The sequence below is a fragment of the Pristiophorus japonicus genome, chromosome 10, assembly GCF_044704955.1.
Source record: "Pristiophorus japonicus isolate sPriJap1 chromosome 10, sPriJap1.hap1, whole genome shotgun sequence".
In the NCBI taxonomy this organism is placed as follows: Eukaryota; Metazoa; Chordata; class Chondrichthyes; family Pristiophoridae; genus Pristiophorus; species Pristiophorus japonicus.
Genome location: NC_091986.1, coordinates 216188852 through 216206123, shown reverse-complemented (window position 1 = coordinate 216206123; position 17272 = coordinate 216188852). Strand labels below are relative to the sequence as shown.

At 43.4% G+C, this 17272-nt stretch overlaps 1 protein-coding gene across 2 annotated transcripts in view; it reads left to right on the top strand.

The window, feature by feature from the left end:
* uvrag (UV radiation resistance associated gene) overlaps positions 1–17272 on the top strand; it is a 405878-nt gene that overhangs the window by 84418 nt on the left and 304188 nt on the right. For both annotated transcript variants that reach the window (XR_011595706.1, XM_070892559.1), the window contains exons 5-6: positions 4194–4268; positions 6485–6570. Coding sequence is in view for 1 of the 2 variants with exons in the window: in XM_070892559.1 (XP_070748660.1) it covers positions 4194–4268; positions 6485–6570 (161 nt within the window). In the remaining variant the exon portion in view is untranslated. The remainder of the gene's footprint in view (positions 1–4193; positions 4269–6484; positions 6571–17272) is intronic.

Genomic DNA, 17272 nt, shown 5'->3' with positions numbered 1-17272 from the left:
TTTCCTGAGGTTTGTTGCCCAGAACTGAACACTCCTCAAAACGGGGTCTAACCCGAGCTTTATATAACTAACATAACTGCCATGCCTTTTCAATCACATGACAGCCATTTTGTATCGGAGAAATCCAGCAGAGTTTTACCTCTATTCTATGAAATAGTATAAATGTACTATCCAGATGGTGTCCAGAGCAGACTGCCAGATGAAATCAGTTTCTGTTTGAAGTTTTTGAGAAATGAATTGTCGTTTGAGCGATCAGAAATGTCATCACCTGAGCTGAAATAAAAATCTTGATATCATGAAGCATTGGAACAAGCGAACTGATTGATAGACTTGTCACAGAACAGCACATTATAATAAAAACCCCACAGGTCTCTGATGATGTGGAAGATGGCTGGGGAGCTGGTGCAGCTCGTGAGCTCATGAGATGAGATGAATGGAATGTTCTTCCACGCTCTGCCCAAACAGGAATTCAGTGCTGAACACTTGCTGTGTAATCTTTTGCTAAGAGTTAGAATCTTGATAATTTGGTCAAAAGTTTCAGACTTTGAAACATTTGGTTGGGTCGAAGAGGAGCAGGATCGGTATCACTAGTCAAATATAACATGGATTCTCTGCCATTGTATGTACAGGTGCCCTTTCCAGTGATGTGGGGCCCAACATTGCCCAAGCCGTTTTTTTGGTGCATTGACCTGAAGCGCGGCAACTTTGTGTGCTGGAAAGGGCACCAGAAAAATGGGACCCCATCCTGGCCGCTCTTCGGAGTCCCCGGAGTCGTGGTGTGAAGTCTGAAGTGGCGGGGGGGGTCGCAGAGCAACAGGCCAGCGCAGAAAGCACTGCTGGTACCTGTGCGCATGCTCGGTGAGAGCCACATGAATGCTGCTGCTCTCCCAGCGTGTCCTGTGGGCTGTGAGCAGGACCTGATGGTAGCAGCCCCTATCCCAGGCTGAGTGGCATCCCGCACTGACCGGCCTGCTGAGTTGAGGTAGGACTTTGGTTTTTTTATTTAGTGGTTGTGTTGCTTGAGAGTTTTGCAGGGGAAGAGGAGAGTTTTGATGTCTGGGGGGGGGGAGAGAAAGTGTTTTTTTGGGGGAGGGGGGAGGAAGGGAGAGGTCTCTCTCTCTCTCTCTCTCTCTCTCTCTCTCTCTCTCTCTCTCTCGATACCCGATCCCCACCCCCGGCCCCCTGTGACATTGCAGCCAGAAGCTTGCATTTCTCCGGTAGGATTTACTTCATTTTTATTAGTATTTTATTTGTTTGAGCTTTTCCTTGCAATGTTTGGTGCTTGGTTGTTGAGGTCATCTCCAGTTCCCTGCCCTAATGTCTGCCGAATGTGCGCTGCTTTTTCTTAACTGTCTGCAAGGTTTTTCAGAGCTGGCCACATAGTCCAAATCGGCTTAGGTCAGCGTAAGTTTTAGCTGGCCAAAGTGGCATAAATGGCCAAAACTGACGTAAGTGTCTGGGAACGCCCCCTTTTGGGAAAAAAAAAACAGACCTAAAAATAATCGTACCTAACTGACTTACTCTGGAGCAAATTTTTTGGGGAAAATGGCATTTTTTAACTTATGTCAGAAAAAACAACTTACTCCAAAAAATTGATGCAAGTCATGGCCAAAATTGGGCCCCTAGTGTGGAAATATCAGACCTTGCCCTCCCCCAGGAATGCTGAAGTCAGTGATGTTTGCCCCCTACATTGATAATGCTGACAACTACCTTAGCACAGGCTGGGAATCGAAGCTGGGATCATGTGGTTGTGTTTGCATCCTGGGAATCGCCATGTTCCTCCTCCTCAAATATAGTGGCTTTCCCTCTGCACCCGATGTTATCGATTTATTTTTATTTTTATTTTATTTATTTATTCATATTTATTTATTGTGGGTGGGGCAGGAAATCATGTCAACGAAACTCTCTGCCAATGTTTACAGCCCCTGATTATGCCACCCAACATATTTCCTGTCATTTGAACAATGGCAATGCTGAATGCTAGGGATTCTGTTCATCCCTGGCACCTCATTTTGTTGTGGTGGCGGGAGAGTTTAACTTTTTAAATCCAGAAATCCTGTGCAATCCATTGTATATAATGTGGCTACGAATTCAAACTTTTAAAAGCAAATTCAGTCTTGCCACCAGTTCGAGGACTGCTGGCAATCGATTCCTGCCATCGCAAATCTCCAAGAACCTACATGTTAACAATCCCAAGGCCAAGGATTGCTTTGGGTCAGGGGAGTAGTCATTGCGGTAGGCACATGTCCCAACATACTAATGATGCTCCCAAATTCAGCTAAAATGGAAAATCTGGTCCAGTGCATTCCATTCTGACCTCTGCCACAAGTTAACAGCTTTAAAGAAGGCAAGCCTTAGTGATTTTAAATTTTGATTTGGAGTACATCTTTTGTTTGTTCTTCAGCAAATACGCATTTGTTTTTTTTTTACTTTTTCAATTGGCCTTTAGCACTTTGTCTTTTAAAAAAAAATCTTCGGTCTCTTCAGGTTCATGTCCATGCATCCTCATTCAGCTGAGCAGAACAAATGGATTGTGAGGGCCTTCCTTGAGTCACCTACACCCAGTTTCTTCACTAATGGGTCATGCATTCACTCCGGATTGTATTGCTTGAGGAATGGAGAAAGTGGCCATGTTTGATGGGTCCAATTGTGACCTTGATGGTGGCTTTAACCATCGTGTCAGATTCTGTGCCGTGTCGTAGCTACAGGGTGTATAAATACTCGGCAGTCTCGGATCTTAGAATATTAATTGGGGTTGGCGCATGAGTGAGGAAGTGATCAATGGCTGCAGATTAACTGTGGTCATAGTCCTGTTCAGGTGATGTACCAGTGTTAAACAAATCTGCACCTTTGTTTATACTACGATTTATTAAATTGGAAAGAAAGCTTGCCTTTATGTAAGGTCTTATCACATCTTTCAGGGCATCCCAAAGCACTTCAAAAATAATTTGTGGGTAGTGCACATGATTATGCACACCAGCCAATTGCACATGCAGCAAGGCCCAACAAACAGCAAACTAAATGAATGACCCGTTGTGTTAGTGATTGAAAGAGGAATGTTGATTGGGGCTGTGGGAGAGCTCCATGCTGTTATTTGAATTGGGCCATGGGATCTTTATTAGATGTTAGTTCAGTGGTAGCGCTCTCACCTCTCGAGTCCGAAGGTTTTGGTTCAAGCCCCACTCCAGAAACTTGAGCACAGAGACTCGGCTGACACTCCCAGTGCAGTATTGAGAATTCTGAACCGTTGGAGGTGCCATCTTTCGGACGAGACGTTAAATCACTTCTCTCTCCAGTGGGCATAAAAGATCCCTTGGTACTTTTCAGAGAAGAGCCAGGGGAGTTCTCCTGGTATCCTTGCCAACATTTATCTCTGAGCCAACATCACCTAAAACAGATTAAAAAGAAAACAATCCAGTCATTATCTCGTTACAGTTTGTAGGAGCTTGCTGTGTGCAGATTGGCTGCCGTGTTTCCTGCATTACAACAGTGACTACACTTCAAAAGTACTTCACGGACTTTAACTTGGGACATTAGAAGTTGTGAAAGGTGCAAAAAAAAAATTGTCGTGCTTGGGTCTGGCTCTCATTAACTAATAGGCATGGTGGTAAAATGGTCTGTGGGGTGCTGTTGGGTCAGGCTGCAGGCCATGGATCAATAGTGATGTCAAGATGGTTGGATATTCTATAGTTTTGCTCGATTACCTTTAAGAATCGCGATGTATTTATGCAGATCTTTTGCTCAAGATTAATGCACTTTCTACCAGTTACCTGTTCAGAATGAGGGTGTGTTACAATGGAGCATGCATCAGTGATAAATATAGTCAACTACTGATGATTCAAAGCTGCTTAATTCAATTTACTGGAGATTGCAAATTGCTGTGGTGCAAAAAATTATTCTAAATTATTAGGAAAAGAAAACTAAAGACTTGCATTCATATCGTGCCTTTCACGATCTTAGGATGTCTAAAAGTGCTTTATAGCCATTGACATGCTTTTGAAGTGTAGTCACTGTTGTAATATAGTAAGCGATTGCAATATTCTGAGTTTTTTGGTCTGAAAAACCGAAGGGAGATCATAGTTTTGGCGAAGGAGAGGACGAAGAAGGAGATGTCAGTTGCAAATACTGTTGTACCATTATATTGTGCAATTCTTACATTTGTTTAACTAGAGATGCATCTATTTTTGGCGTAGATTCGTGCACATAATCCCAACGAAGTAATATTTGGATTGAACGATGGCTACTACGGAACACCCTTTGATCACAAGGTAAAATCTTTTACCCCTATGTTCACATCGCTCAGTTTGTGCCTTTGGTGAGAATATAATCCCAAAATTGAAGAGCGATAAAGTCAGCTAGCCCGTTTATATCAAAGGGCAATAAAGTTATGAGCTAAGTTAGCAGAGAAGGCTGTTCAAACAGCGTATAAATGGGCTTAAGACACTTAGATGCATTTCTAGAGAGAGAAGGGATTGAGGGATATTATGAGGGGGTGGATAGTTGGGGTTGATGTGTCAAAAAGGGATGGGCTAGTTTGGGTCGAAAGATCTTTTTCTGTTCCTAACAATTCTTCCGTTCACTGAATGGTGGCTCAAACCTGCACTTTACTAATCCGTGCGACTGCGCTGCCCTGAAATGTCGCTTTTAAATTGCAGTGTTTGGTGCAATTGCCTAAATTGTTTCCTAGCACATTGTTTTGAAGCAGTAAGCATTAATTTGCAAACTTGTAGCTTTTACACTGGTTAACTCAGTGGCAGCGGTTGCCAAGTTCATGTGGTACACTGCTAGCTGCCCATAGCGGGCTGATGTGCTCACACCTCAATTGTGTGCTTGCCTGATGTCTGGTGTAATTGGATAAGTTGGTCAGGCTCAGAAATTGAGGCCCCTGTTCTCCAGCTCTCCACACCTCCGTGCTCTCTGATCAGTTCCTGTTTCATTCTCAAACAGTGAGTCACTTGTTTTCTTGGAAAGGTCATGCACAAGATATATTTTATCAGCACAGATAGCAGAGATAAATTTCTGCTGGGGCAGGTGTAAATTCTGATGGGGTTGGACAGGTTAGATGCAGGAAGAATGTTCCCGATGTTGGGGAAGTCCAGAGCCAGGGGTCACAGTATAAGGATAAGGGGTAAGCCATTTAGGACCGAGGTGAGGAGAAACTTCATTCAGAGAATTGTAAACCTATGGAATTCTGTACCACAGAAAGTTGTTGTGGCTAGTTCATTAGATATATTCAAAAGGGAGTTAGATGTGGCCCTCACGGCTAAAGGGATCAAGGGGTATGGAGAGAAAGCAGGAATGGGGTACTGAAGTTGTGTGATCAGCCATGATCATATTGAATGGTGGTGCAGGCTCAAAGGGCCGAATGGCCTACTTCTGCACCTATTTTCTATGTTTCTGGTTTACTCATTTGTCCAAGCAAGCTAGAGTGTCCTGTACCAGCAGACACCACCCAATTTTAGAAGTAACGAGCTAATTTGACTGCCTATTCTGGTTTCAATAGTGCTTTAGTATCAAATCAAGGACTTGGTAAAGTGTGTTAAGTATTGCAGAACATTGATTTGATATAGCTGTAGGTTGTAAGGCTGCAGGTCAATTGTATTTACTAACATTGAGCAAGGATAGATGCATTGCATCTGGAAATGTTTCTCCTTTGCAAGAGTCTACCTCAAAGCTACATGCCTGAAAGTGGAATGCAGACAAGACCAGATGCCAATTGTTAGACCCCAAAAGTTGCTCCAGCTAAGATCAGCAAACCTGGCACAGACCAGAAGTCAAATCTGAGACCTAGTCTGTACATATGACACTGCGTGTAGCATTAACCCATTAAACTAAGAGCAGCCATTTGGTAGCTACAACTATTCATTTTTGCCACTCCATCTTAAAACCCTGCAGAATAAGCCTGATTCTTTGTGAACTACCCAAATAGACTGCTCGTCAATTAATATACCATGCATCTTCTCGAGTCAAATACTCTTTGCATATAGACCGATATAAACATCTAAAAGAAGATTTTTAATGAAGGCCTCAGTTGGAGTATTCTGTCCAATTCTGGACACCATGCTTAAGGAAAAATGACACGGCATTGGAGGAGATTTACTCGAATGATACCTGGGATAAGGGACTTCAATTATGTGGAGAAGAATTTTCAGGGACTTGGGGCAAGAGTGGGGGAGTGGGATTAACTGGATTGCTCTTCGAAAGAGCCGGTGCAGACTTGATGGGCCGAATGGCATCCTTCTGTGGTGTACTATTCTATGATTATTATTGCATTTGTTGTATTTCCATATTTGCATTTCAGGTAAAAAAATAAAATATGTTCTAGTGTAGTGCGTGATTTGAGCCACAGGAGTGTGCTGTTGCAGTTTTCTATAGACTTGCAATGCAGCGTAATCTTGGACTGCGTTGAAACCGAAGGGAAAGACCTTTTACTTTTAAATTAATTGAACCCTGATCGGTGAAAAGATCTGCTCCTTTTACTCAGGACCTCGCTGAAAAGAAGAGGAGCAGCCTTCTGCAAGTGGACCAGAGCTGTGTGAGGAACTCGTACAGTGTCTTCTCTCTGCTGAGGTAAGTGACAGACCAAGATGTATTGTTCAGACCCAGACTACACTAGAAGGGACATGTCAGCCTTGCTATCACTGATTTAATATTTCAATTGTTTCAATGCATGTATAATTGTTTTGATAACTTGAGATGTCAAATTTGGACATCATATATCCCTGTATCAGAAATGTCAGTTTCTAACATAACTGACGGGGGCATATCTAATGGCTCAGTCAATAAAGACCTGAGACTTGTAGATCAGAAAGATCCAGTGTGTTGATCTCAGCTGGGATGCTACCACTGCCTTTAGGGTTCCACTTGGCCTCAGCACCCGAGGAGGGGCGGGAGTTCGAAGGTTTCCCACTCCTGATCTCTACCCAGTGACCTCTGCTGGATAAATCCTGAATTGACCTTGTCTGTGGTTTCTCACCACCACTGTCAAAGTAAATAACCTGCTGACATGTCGGGAGCAATTTTAACCTAACCCACCCATCAGGAAACTGAAGGGATCGGGTACGACGCTGGTTCTTACACCCTGCCAAAGTCTACCCTCCGTTGAAAGTGAATTGAGAGTCATATAAGGCCGGGTGTAAAAGCACCAATGCCGTATCCTTCAGTTAGCTTAAAATAACCGCCTTAGCGTCCAGGCTCTCTCAAGCAGAGAAAACCTTGTGCCTTACAGGCAGTACCCCAAGGTAAATCTGCTTTCCAGAGCGAAGGTGGGGAAACTGAAGCAAACCCCAGCCCCATCAGTATGCTGCAAATGATCAATCTAAAAGAGGTAGGTTTTAAGGAACATCTTAAAGGAGGAGTGAGCTGTCGGGAGACGGAGAGGTTTCGGGAAGAAATTTCAGAGGTTTGGCCTTGGTCGCTAATAGTTGAGCGATTTAAAATCAGGGCTGCACAAGAGGCAAGAATTGGAGGAGTGCAGAAATTGCAGAGGGTTGTCGGGCTGGAGCAGGTTACAGAGATAGGGAGGGGAGAGGCAGTGGGCGGATTTGAAAATGAGGACGTGAATTTTAAAATTGAGGTCACCGAGCACAGGGGTGATGGGTAAACAGGACTTGGTGCAAGTTAGGACATGGTCAGAGTTTTGGATGAATTCAGGTTTATGGAGGGTGGAAGATGAGGGGCCAGCCTGGAGAGCATTGGAATTGTCAAGTCTAGAGGCATGGATGAGAGTTTCAGCAGCAGATGAAATGAGGCAGGATGGAGACGGGTGTTGTTAAGATGATGGAAGCAGGCGATCTTGCTGATGGAACAGATACATAGAAACATAGAAAATAGGAGCAGTAGTAGGTCATTCGGCCCTTCGAGTCTGCACCGCCATTCAATATGATCATGGCTGATTTGCTGGAATGTCGATATGATTTCCTGGAGTGTATTAGGGATGGTTTTCTAGACCAATATATCGAGGAACCAACTAGAGGGCTGGCCATCCTATACTGGGTGATGTGTAATGAAAAGGACTAATTAGCAATCTTGTGCAAGGCCCCTTAGGGAAGAGTGACTATAATATGGTAGAATTCTTTATTAAGATAGAGAGTGACACAGTTAATTCAGAGACTTGGGTTCTGAACTTAAGGAAAGGTAACTTCGATGGTATGAGACGTGAATTGGCGAGAAGAGACTGGCGAATGGTACTTAAAGGGTTGACAGTGGATAGGCAATGGCAAACATTTAATGATCACATGGATGAACTTCAACAATTGTCCACCCCTGTCTGGAGTAAAAATAAAACTGGGAAGGTGGCTCAACCGTGGCTAACACGGATAATTAGGGATAGTATTAAATCCAAGGAATGGGATAAAATTGGCCAGACTGGGAGAAATTTAGAATTCAGCAGAGCAGGGCAAAGGGTTTAATTAGGAGGGGTAAAATAGAGTATGAGAGGAAGCTTGCAGGGAACATAAAAACTGACTGCAAAAGCTTCTATAGATATGTGAAGAGAAAAAGATTAGTGAAGACAAATGTAGGTTCCTTGCAGTCAGAATCAGGTGAATTTATAATGGGGAACAAAGAAATGGCAGATCAATTGAACAAATACTTTGGTTCAGTCTCCACGAAGGAAGACACAAATAACCTTCTGGAAATACTAGGGGACCGAGGGTCTCGCGAGAAGGTGGAATTGAAGGAAATCCTTATTAGTCAGGAAATTGTGTTCGGGAAATTGATGGGATTGAAGACCGATAAATTCCCAGGGCCTGACCGTCTGCATCCCTGAGTACTTAATGAAGTGGCCCTAAAGATAGTGGATGCATTGGTGATCATTTTCCAACAGTCCATCGACTCTGGATCAGTTCCTATGGACTGGAGGGTAGCTAATGTAACACCGCTTTTTAAAAAAGGAGGGAGAGAGAGAAAACGGCTAATTATAGACCGGTTAGCCTGACATCGGTAGTGGGGTAAATGTTGGAATCAATTATTAAAGATGAAATAGCAGCGCATTTGGAAAGCAGTGACCGGATCGGTCCAAGTCAGCATGGATTTATGAAGGGGAAAACATGCTTGACAAATCTCCCAGAATTTTTTGAGGATGTAACTAGTAGAGTGGAGAAGGGAGAATCAGTGGATGTGGTGTATTTGGACTTTCAAAAGGCTTTTGGCAAGGTCCCACACAAGAAACTAGTGTGCAGAATTAAAGCACATGATATTAGGGGTAATGTATTGACGTGGATAGCGAACTGGTTGGCAGATAGGAAGCAGAGAGTCAGGATAAACTGGTTCTTTTCAGAATGGCAGACAGTGACACGTGGGGTGCCACAGGGTTCAGTGCTGGGACCCCAGCTATTTACAATATACATCAATGATTTAGATGAAGGAATTGAGTATAACATTTCCAAATTTGTTGTTGACACGAACCTGGGTGGCAGTGTGAGCTGTGAGGAGGATGCTAAGAGGCTGTAGGGTGACTTGGATAGGTTAGATGAGTGGGCCAATGCATGGCAGATGCAGTATAATGTGGATAACTGAGGTTATCCACTTTGGTGGCAAAAACACGCAGGCAGAATATTATCTGAATGGCGTCAGATTAGGAAAAGGGGAGGTGCAACGAGACCTGGGTGCCATGGTACATGAGTCATTGAAAGTTGGCATTCAGGTATAGCAGGCGATGAAGGCAAATGGCATGCTGGCCTTCATAGCTCGGGGATTTGAGTATAGGAACAGGGAGGTCTTACTGCAGTTGTTCAGGGCCTTGGTGAGGCCTCACCTGGAATATTGTGTTCAGTTTTGGTCTTCTAATCTGAGGAAGGACGTTCCTGCTATTGAGGAAGTGCAGCGAAGGTTCACCAGACTAATTCCTGGGATGGCAGGACTGACCTATGAGGAGAGACTGGATCGACTGGGCCTGTATTCACTTGAGTTTAGAAGAATGCGAGGGATCTCATGGAAACATATAAAATTCTGACGGGATTGGGCCGGTTAGAGGCAGGAAGAATGTATCCGATGTTGGGGAAATCCAGAACCAGGGGTCACAGTCCAAGGATAAGGGATTAGCCATTTAGGACCGAGATGAGGAGAAACCTCTTCACTCAGAGTTGTTAATCTGTGGAATTCTCGACCACAGAAAGTTGTTGAGGCCAGTTCATTAAATATATTCAAGAGGGAGCTAGATATGGCCCTTATGGCTAAAGGGATCAAAGAGTCTTGAGAGAAATTAGGAAAGGGGTACTGAGGTGAATGATCAGCCATGATATTGAATGGTGGTGCATGCTCGAAGTGCCGAATGGCCTATTGCACCTATTTTTATGATCCTCTCTCTCAACACCATATTCCCGCTTTTTCCCCCATATTCCTTGATGCCTTTTGTTTCTAGAAATCTATCTATCTCCCTCTTAAATATATTCAGTGACTTGGCCTCCACAGCCTTCTGTCGTAGAGAATTCCACAAATTCACCACTGAGTGAAAAATATTTCCTACCCCATATCCTGAGACTGTGACCCCTTGTTCTAGACTTCCCAACCAGGCGAAACATCCTCCCCGCAACCAGTCTATCCAACCCAGTCAGAATTTTCTACGTTTCAGTGAGATCGCCTCTCATTCTTCTAAACTCCAGTCAATACAGGCCAAGTCGACCCAATCTCTCCTTATACGACAGTCCTGCAATCCCAGGAATCGGTCTGGTGAACCTTCGCTGCACTCCCTCTATGGCAAGTATATCCTTTCTTTTGTCAGGAGACCAAAACTGCACACAATACTCCAGGTGCGGCCTCACCAAGGCCCTGTATAACTGTAGTAAGACATCCTTGCTCCTCTTGCAATGAAGGCCAACATGTATAGAAACATGGAAAATAGGTGCAGGAGTAGGCCATTCGGCCCTTTGAGCCTGCACCACCATTCAATATGATCATGGCGGATCACTCATTTCAGTACCCCATTCCTGCTTTCTCTCCATACCCCTTGATCCCTTTCGCTATAAGGGTCACATCTAATTCCCTTTTGAATATATCTTAATGAACTGGCCTCAACAACTTTCTGTGGTAGAGAATTCCACAGGTTCACAATTCTCTGAGTGAAGAAATTTCTCCTCATCTCGGTCCGAAATGGCTTACCCCTTATCCTTAGACTGTGACCCCTGGTTCTGGACTTCCACAACGTCCAGAACATTCATCCTGCATCTAACCTTTCCAATCCCGTCAGAATTTTATATGTTTCTGTGAGATCCCCTCATTCTTCTAAATTCCAGTGAATATAAGCCTAGTTGATCCAGTCTTTCTTCATATGTAAGTCCTGTCATCCTGGGAATCAGTCCGGTGAACCTTCGCTGCACTCCCTCAATAGCAAGAATGTCTTTCCTCAGATTAGGAGACCAAAACTGTACACAATCTTCAAGGTGTGGCCTCACCAAGGCCCTGTACCACTGCAGTAACACCTCCCTGCTTCTATACTCAAATCCTCTCGCTATGAAGGCCAACATGCCATTTGCCAACTTTACTGCCTGCTGTACCTGCATGCCAATTTTCAATGACTGATGCACCATGACACCCAGGTCTCGTTGCATCTCCCCTTTTCCTAATCTGTCACCATTCAGATAATATTCTGCCTTCCTGTTTGTGCCACCAAAGTGGATAACCTCACATTTATCCACATTACACTGCATCTGCCATGCATTTGTCCATTCACCTATCCTGCCCAAGTCACCCTGCAGCCACTTAGCATCCACCTCACAGCTCACACTGCCACCCAGCTTAGTGTCATCTGCAAACTTGGAGATATTACATTCAATTCCTTTGTTTAAATCATTGATGTATATTGTAAATAGCTGGGGTCCCAGCACTGAACCTTGCGATACCCCAAGCTGCTGTAGCTGAAGTCTGAAGTGTTAGTACAGAATAACAGTTTTATCAATGAAATGATCTCGAGATCCAAGGTCTCGGCGCAAGGTCGTGGTTTTAAAGTATGCCTGCAATTCTGAAAAGGACCTGTTTATTCCTACTCTTTGCTTCCTGTCAATTAACCAATTTTCAATCCATGCCAATACGTTACCCCCAATCCTATGTGCTTTAATTTTGCATACTGTCCTCTTATGTGGGACTTTATTAAAGGCCTTCTGAAAATCCAAATACACTACATCCACTGGTTCTCCCTTATTTATTCTATCAGTTACTTCCTCAAAAAAAAAAACTCCAGTACGTTGGTCAAACATGATTTTCCTTTCATAAATCCATGTTGACTCTGTTTAACCCTGTTGGTATTATCTAAATGTGCCGTTATCATATCCCTGATATGTGGATCAGAAGCTCATCTAAGGGTCAAGTGAGATTCCAAGGTTGTGAACAGCCTGGTTCAGCCTCAGACAGTGAGGAGGGGTGGAGTCGGTTGGTAGGGAATATAGTTTGTGATGGGAACTGCAGACAATGGCTTCGGTCTTCAGCATTTAATTGGAGGAAATTTCTGCTCATCCACTACTGGATATTGGACAACCAGTGTGACAAATAAGAGACAGGAGAGGTAGTGGTGAGGTAGAGCTGGGTGTCGTCAGCGTATATCATACAATCATAGAAATTTCAAGCACGGAAGGAGGTCATTTCAGCCCATCGTGTCCGCGCCGGCCAACAAAGAGCTATTCAGCCTAATGCCCTTTTCCAGTTCTTGACCCATAGCCTTGTAGGTTACGGCACTTCAAGTGCACATCCATGTACTTTTTAAATATGTGGAACCTGACGCTGTGTTTTTGGATGATGTCGCCGAGGGGCAGCATGTCGATGAGAAATAGGAGGAGGCCGAGGATAGATCCTTGGGGGAGACATTGCAATCTTGACCCGTGTCGATCTGATCAGGAGTTGAATGCTAGCTGACATTAACTTTTTCTTCCACCCCACACCCATTCCATACCCATTCCACACCCACTCCTACTTCCTTGCTAGACTGTCGTTGTAATGTGGTGGCTCAACTGCTACCCTGGATAACGCAAATGATGAAGATAAAAACAGAATGTTCTTGTGTTCAAAATAGGGCACATGCCTGGTTTTTGCATTGAAAAGCTGCCTGCGCGAGATTCCTCGAGCCCGGCCGCGCATTTAAAGGAGCAATTGAGGTGAACAGCAGAGATGCATTTAATGGGAAACCAGATAAACACATGAGGGAGAAAGGATTAGAAGGGTATGGCGATAGGGTGAGATGAAGAGGGGTGGGAGGAGGCTCGTGTGGAGCATGGATCTGTTGGGCTGAATGGCCTGTTTTTGTGTTGTAAGTTCTACGTAATTATGATTTTTGAATTCATCAAAGCCGGAACCATCTGCTCTGTCGGGCTCTGCTCAACTGTGGGCATTTATCCACTAGGTCCATCGAGGGAGGTTGAATACGTCGGGTTTGAATGTCGAGTTAAACAGCTCGAGCACAAATTTCACGTATCTGAAATATCTTTCTGTCCAATCCATGTCAAGTTCAAGTGTGGGAAAAGTTGTGAGATCACCAGGCTCTCTTCTGAATGAAATAAATGTCCTTAATTTTATTCAACACTGGATGGCAGCAGAGTCAAATTTTTGAATTCTTCCCTTCCTTTGTTTTCCTCTGCCCCCCCGTTTCCCCCCTCCCCCACTCTCCCAAAACAAGAAGGGTAAAAAGCTTTAAATGAAAGTGAGAATTGTCCCCATGTCCGATAAGTATAGAATCGTACAGCACAGAAGGAGGCCATTTTGCCCATTTTGTCTGTTGCCGCTCTTTGAAAGAGTTACCCAATAAGTGCTGCTCCACTACACTCTCCGCCATATTCCTGCAAATGTTTCCTTTTCAAGTATTCATCCAATTCCTTTTGGGAAGTTACTATTGAATCTGTTTCCACTGCCCTTTCGGGCAGTTCATTCCATATCATAATTCGCTGTATTTAAAATTCTCCTCTTCTGGTTTAATTGTCAATGATCTTAAATCTGTGTTCTCTGGTTCTTGACTCTCGTGTCAGTGGAAACCGTCTACTCTGTCACAACTCCTCATGATTTTGACCACCTCTATTAAATCTCTCCTTAACCTTCTCTGCTCTAAAGAGAACAACCCCAGCTTTTGTAGTCCCTCCACATAACTGGAGTACTGATTGAATTTGTTTTGTTTTAAGTTTTGAAACACCCTTGGATAAAGTGTGAGCTGGTGAGAGGGTGTTTGGGCGTTGAGAGCGATCTTTCAACAAGAGCATCTCTCCTTTCCTCTCAATCAGCAAGTAATCCAACAGCCTCTGATACTCCGTGCTTCTTCCATTTCAGCGAGGGCGATTACCAACAATCAATCATAAAATAAAGGTCGGGACTTCGCTTAGTTTTAGTTGGCAGATGTTTATATGTCAGGAGGACTTTTTTGAAACTGAAGATGGCGTTATGATTGAATATTGCTGAGGTTTGTGGATGAGCCCACACATCACTTTCTCTGTGCTTATTACAGTTGGCACTGTACATGCAAATTACAATCCAGTGAACATTTAATATGTAGAACCCAACATTTCGAATAGCGCCAAGACAAACTGAGCAGAAAGTTTCGAATGATGAGTTGTACAGCTTTTCTGCTTCTGTGGTATGTTGCTTCTCCCAGCATTTTAGGGCCTAGATTTTTAAATTCTCAATCTCGTTTTCAAATCCCTCCATGGCCTCGCCCCTCCCTATTCTAATCTCCTTCAGCCCCACAATTCTCCGAGATCTCTGCGCTCCTCAGATTCTGGGCTCTTGCGCATCCCAATTTTAATTGCTCAACCATTGGTGGCCATGCTTTCAGCTGCCTCGGCCCCAAGTTCTAGAATTTCCTCCATAAACCTCTCTCTACGACTCTCCTTAAAACCTACCTCTTTGACCAAGCTTTTGGTTATCTGCCCTCATATTCCTTGTGTGGCTTGGTGTCAAATTTTGTTTAATAATGCTCCTGTGAAGCGCCTTGCGACGTTCTACTACATTAAAGACACGATGTTGTTGTTTTTCATTCCAGTTAAAAGTTGATATGTTTTGGTAATTTTTTTCAGCCAAGCAAGCTGGGCAACTTGTTTGCTCTGAGCTGGTTGCTTGAAGGTCCAAGAAGAGTGGTTGAAGGGCAACTCTCTTTTTTTTTCCTCCCGGGTGAAAAAAAGTGCTTGTTTTTTCTGGTTGATCTAGTGTTTTGGCAGTAGCCAAGAGCAACGTGACATGGGATGGAGAGGAGGAGAACAAACCTGTGTTCACCGTGGTTGCTTACTCTCTTATCTCGTTCCGTTGCACCATGCCAACACAATATTGTGCTGTGTTGTTTTTTTCCTCACGCCCCCTTGGGGAGCCACTTTAATAAATTTGTGTGTTGATTTTCTTAGGTATTCTGTTTAATAGGTGCAGTTTATCTTGTTAGATCACAGCTATATTTTTCCCAACTTTGAGGTCTGCAAAATTTCCAGTTTAACCACAATCATTTCAGCTCTCAGTATGTTTCTGTACAGCAACAGACCGGTGCTGTGAAAACTACTTGTTTTAAACCCCGTACAACATGGTGGGCTTGAACACACAGCCCCAGAGATTTTTGTGGCACTGAAAAAACAGGGGATGCCTTTGTTCTCCGCTTGGAAAGCAATAATAGCATAAATCTAACCAGTTCTTCTTGTACTTGAATGCTATTCATTTTGATTCCTGGAATATTAATGATTACATCATCTGATAGTGTCGACTTTATGAAACGGTTTCCTTTGTAGTTGGATGCGGTTTTCCCACTGACTATTTGCATACTGGCTCCGACTCAAATTCCTAGGACCTGAAACCTGCGGAGCTCTGTGTCTCTTTCTCTCTATCTTTTTTTGCTTTCCACGTGTGTGTCTGTCTGTTATTGGCTTTCTCATTGCCGCTCTCTCTCTCTGGTTCTGTCTTGCTCCCTCTCTGGCCCCATCTTGCGCCCTTAAAGCTGATTTATTAATCTATAAAACTATTGACCAGATGCAATAACAATTTAAGGAGAAGTTTAACTTTTTTAATTGGTGTAGATTTAGAACATGATGTTCTGTCACTCTGGTGATGCTCTTGGTTCATTGACAAGTGTGTTCTGATTCCTTCAATGTTGAGGCCACTGGATAGTTCTCTGTGTGTGACAAGATGGTAATCTAATGCAGATAACACCATTGGCTGAAGAACTAAGTGATCTATATTCATGATATGCAACCCCAGATTAAATTACTGACTTAAATTTGCCCATAGGCACTGATATTGTGCACAATATATATGCAGTGATTAAGTTCCCCACACACAAATTGGAATATAACACTCTATAGAGTGTGTCTGCAGTACGGACAACCGAGCTGTGGTCATGCAGTACGGACTTCTTTGCAGACCCATGCAACACATTACCTGCGGCAAAGCTTTCGTCATTGTTGGATCAGCATATCTGCAGCGACATCTGTCAAAGGCGTAAATGCTATGCAAAGTGCATCATTCCACTCTTGGTCATTACGTAACCTGTTTGCCACTTGAACTTTAAACTCCCAACTTGGCAAGTTTGCTTTAGGTTTATAAAGAGTATTGTATTATATTTCCTGCCTTATTACTTAAATAAGGTAAAGAAAGAGAGAGAGAGACTTGCATTCATACAGTGCCTTTCACAATCACTGGAAGTCCCAAAGCACTTTACAGCTAATCAAGTACTTTTGAAATGTAGTTACTGTTGTGTAAGGAAACCAGCAGTTAGCCTCAGAATCGAAGAACTTGATTTAAGTCAATGCCTTCTTGCTCCTGGTGCGCCTTGGGCTGTTTCACTGTGTTAAAGGCGCTATATAAATACAAGTAGTTGGTGCAAGAGTTCATGGGAACTGAAAGAATGTCGGCACCAACCAGCACAGAATTGGTCAACTTTTGGTCCATCAGATCTATGCTGGTGTTCTCCACATGAGACGTCACTCGTCTAACCCCACTGTCTCACTCGTGTCCTATATACTTTAATGTTCCTCTTTCTTGAGTACTTCTCTTTTAAACGAAATAAAGGATTCTGCTGCATCATCAATTTGTGGCAGAGAATTCCCTATTCGAACCAGCATCTGTGTATTTTTAAATAAAACCTTCCCTTAAACTTTTTATGATCACCTTAACTTTGTGCCCTCTCATCACCTCAGACAGTAGTAACAAGATCTAACCATTTATCTTCAAACCTTGAAGAGCTGTCTGGTTACCCCTTAACCTTCCTGGCTCGAGTGAAAATACCGTAACTTTTCCAGTCTCGCTTCATAATTGTAACCTTCCATCATTGCTAACATCCCAGTGAATCTGTGACCTTTTTTTCCTCACGGCTTTTTCAAAATTG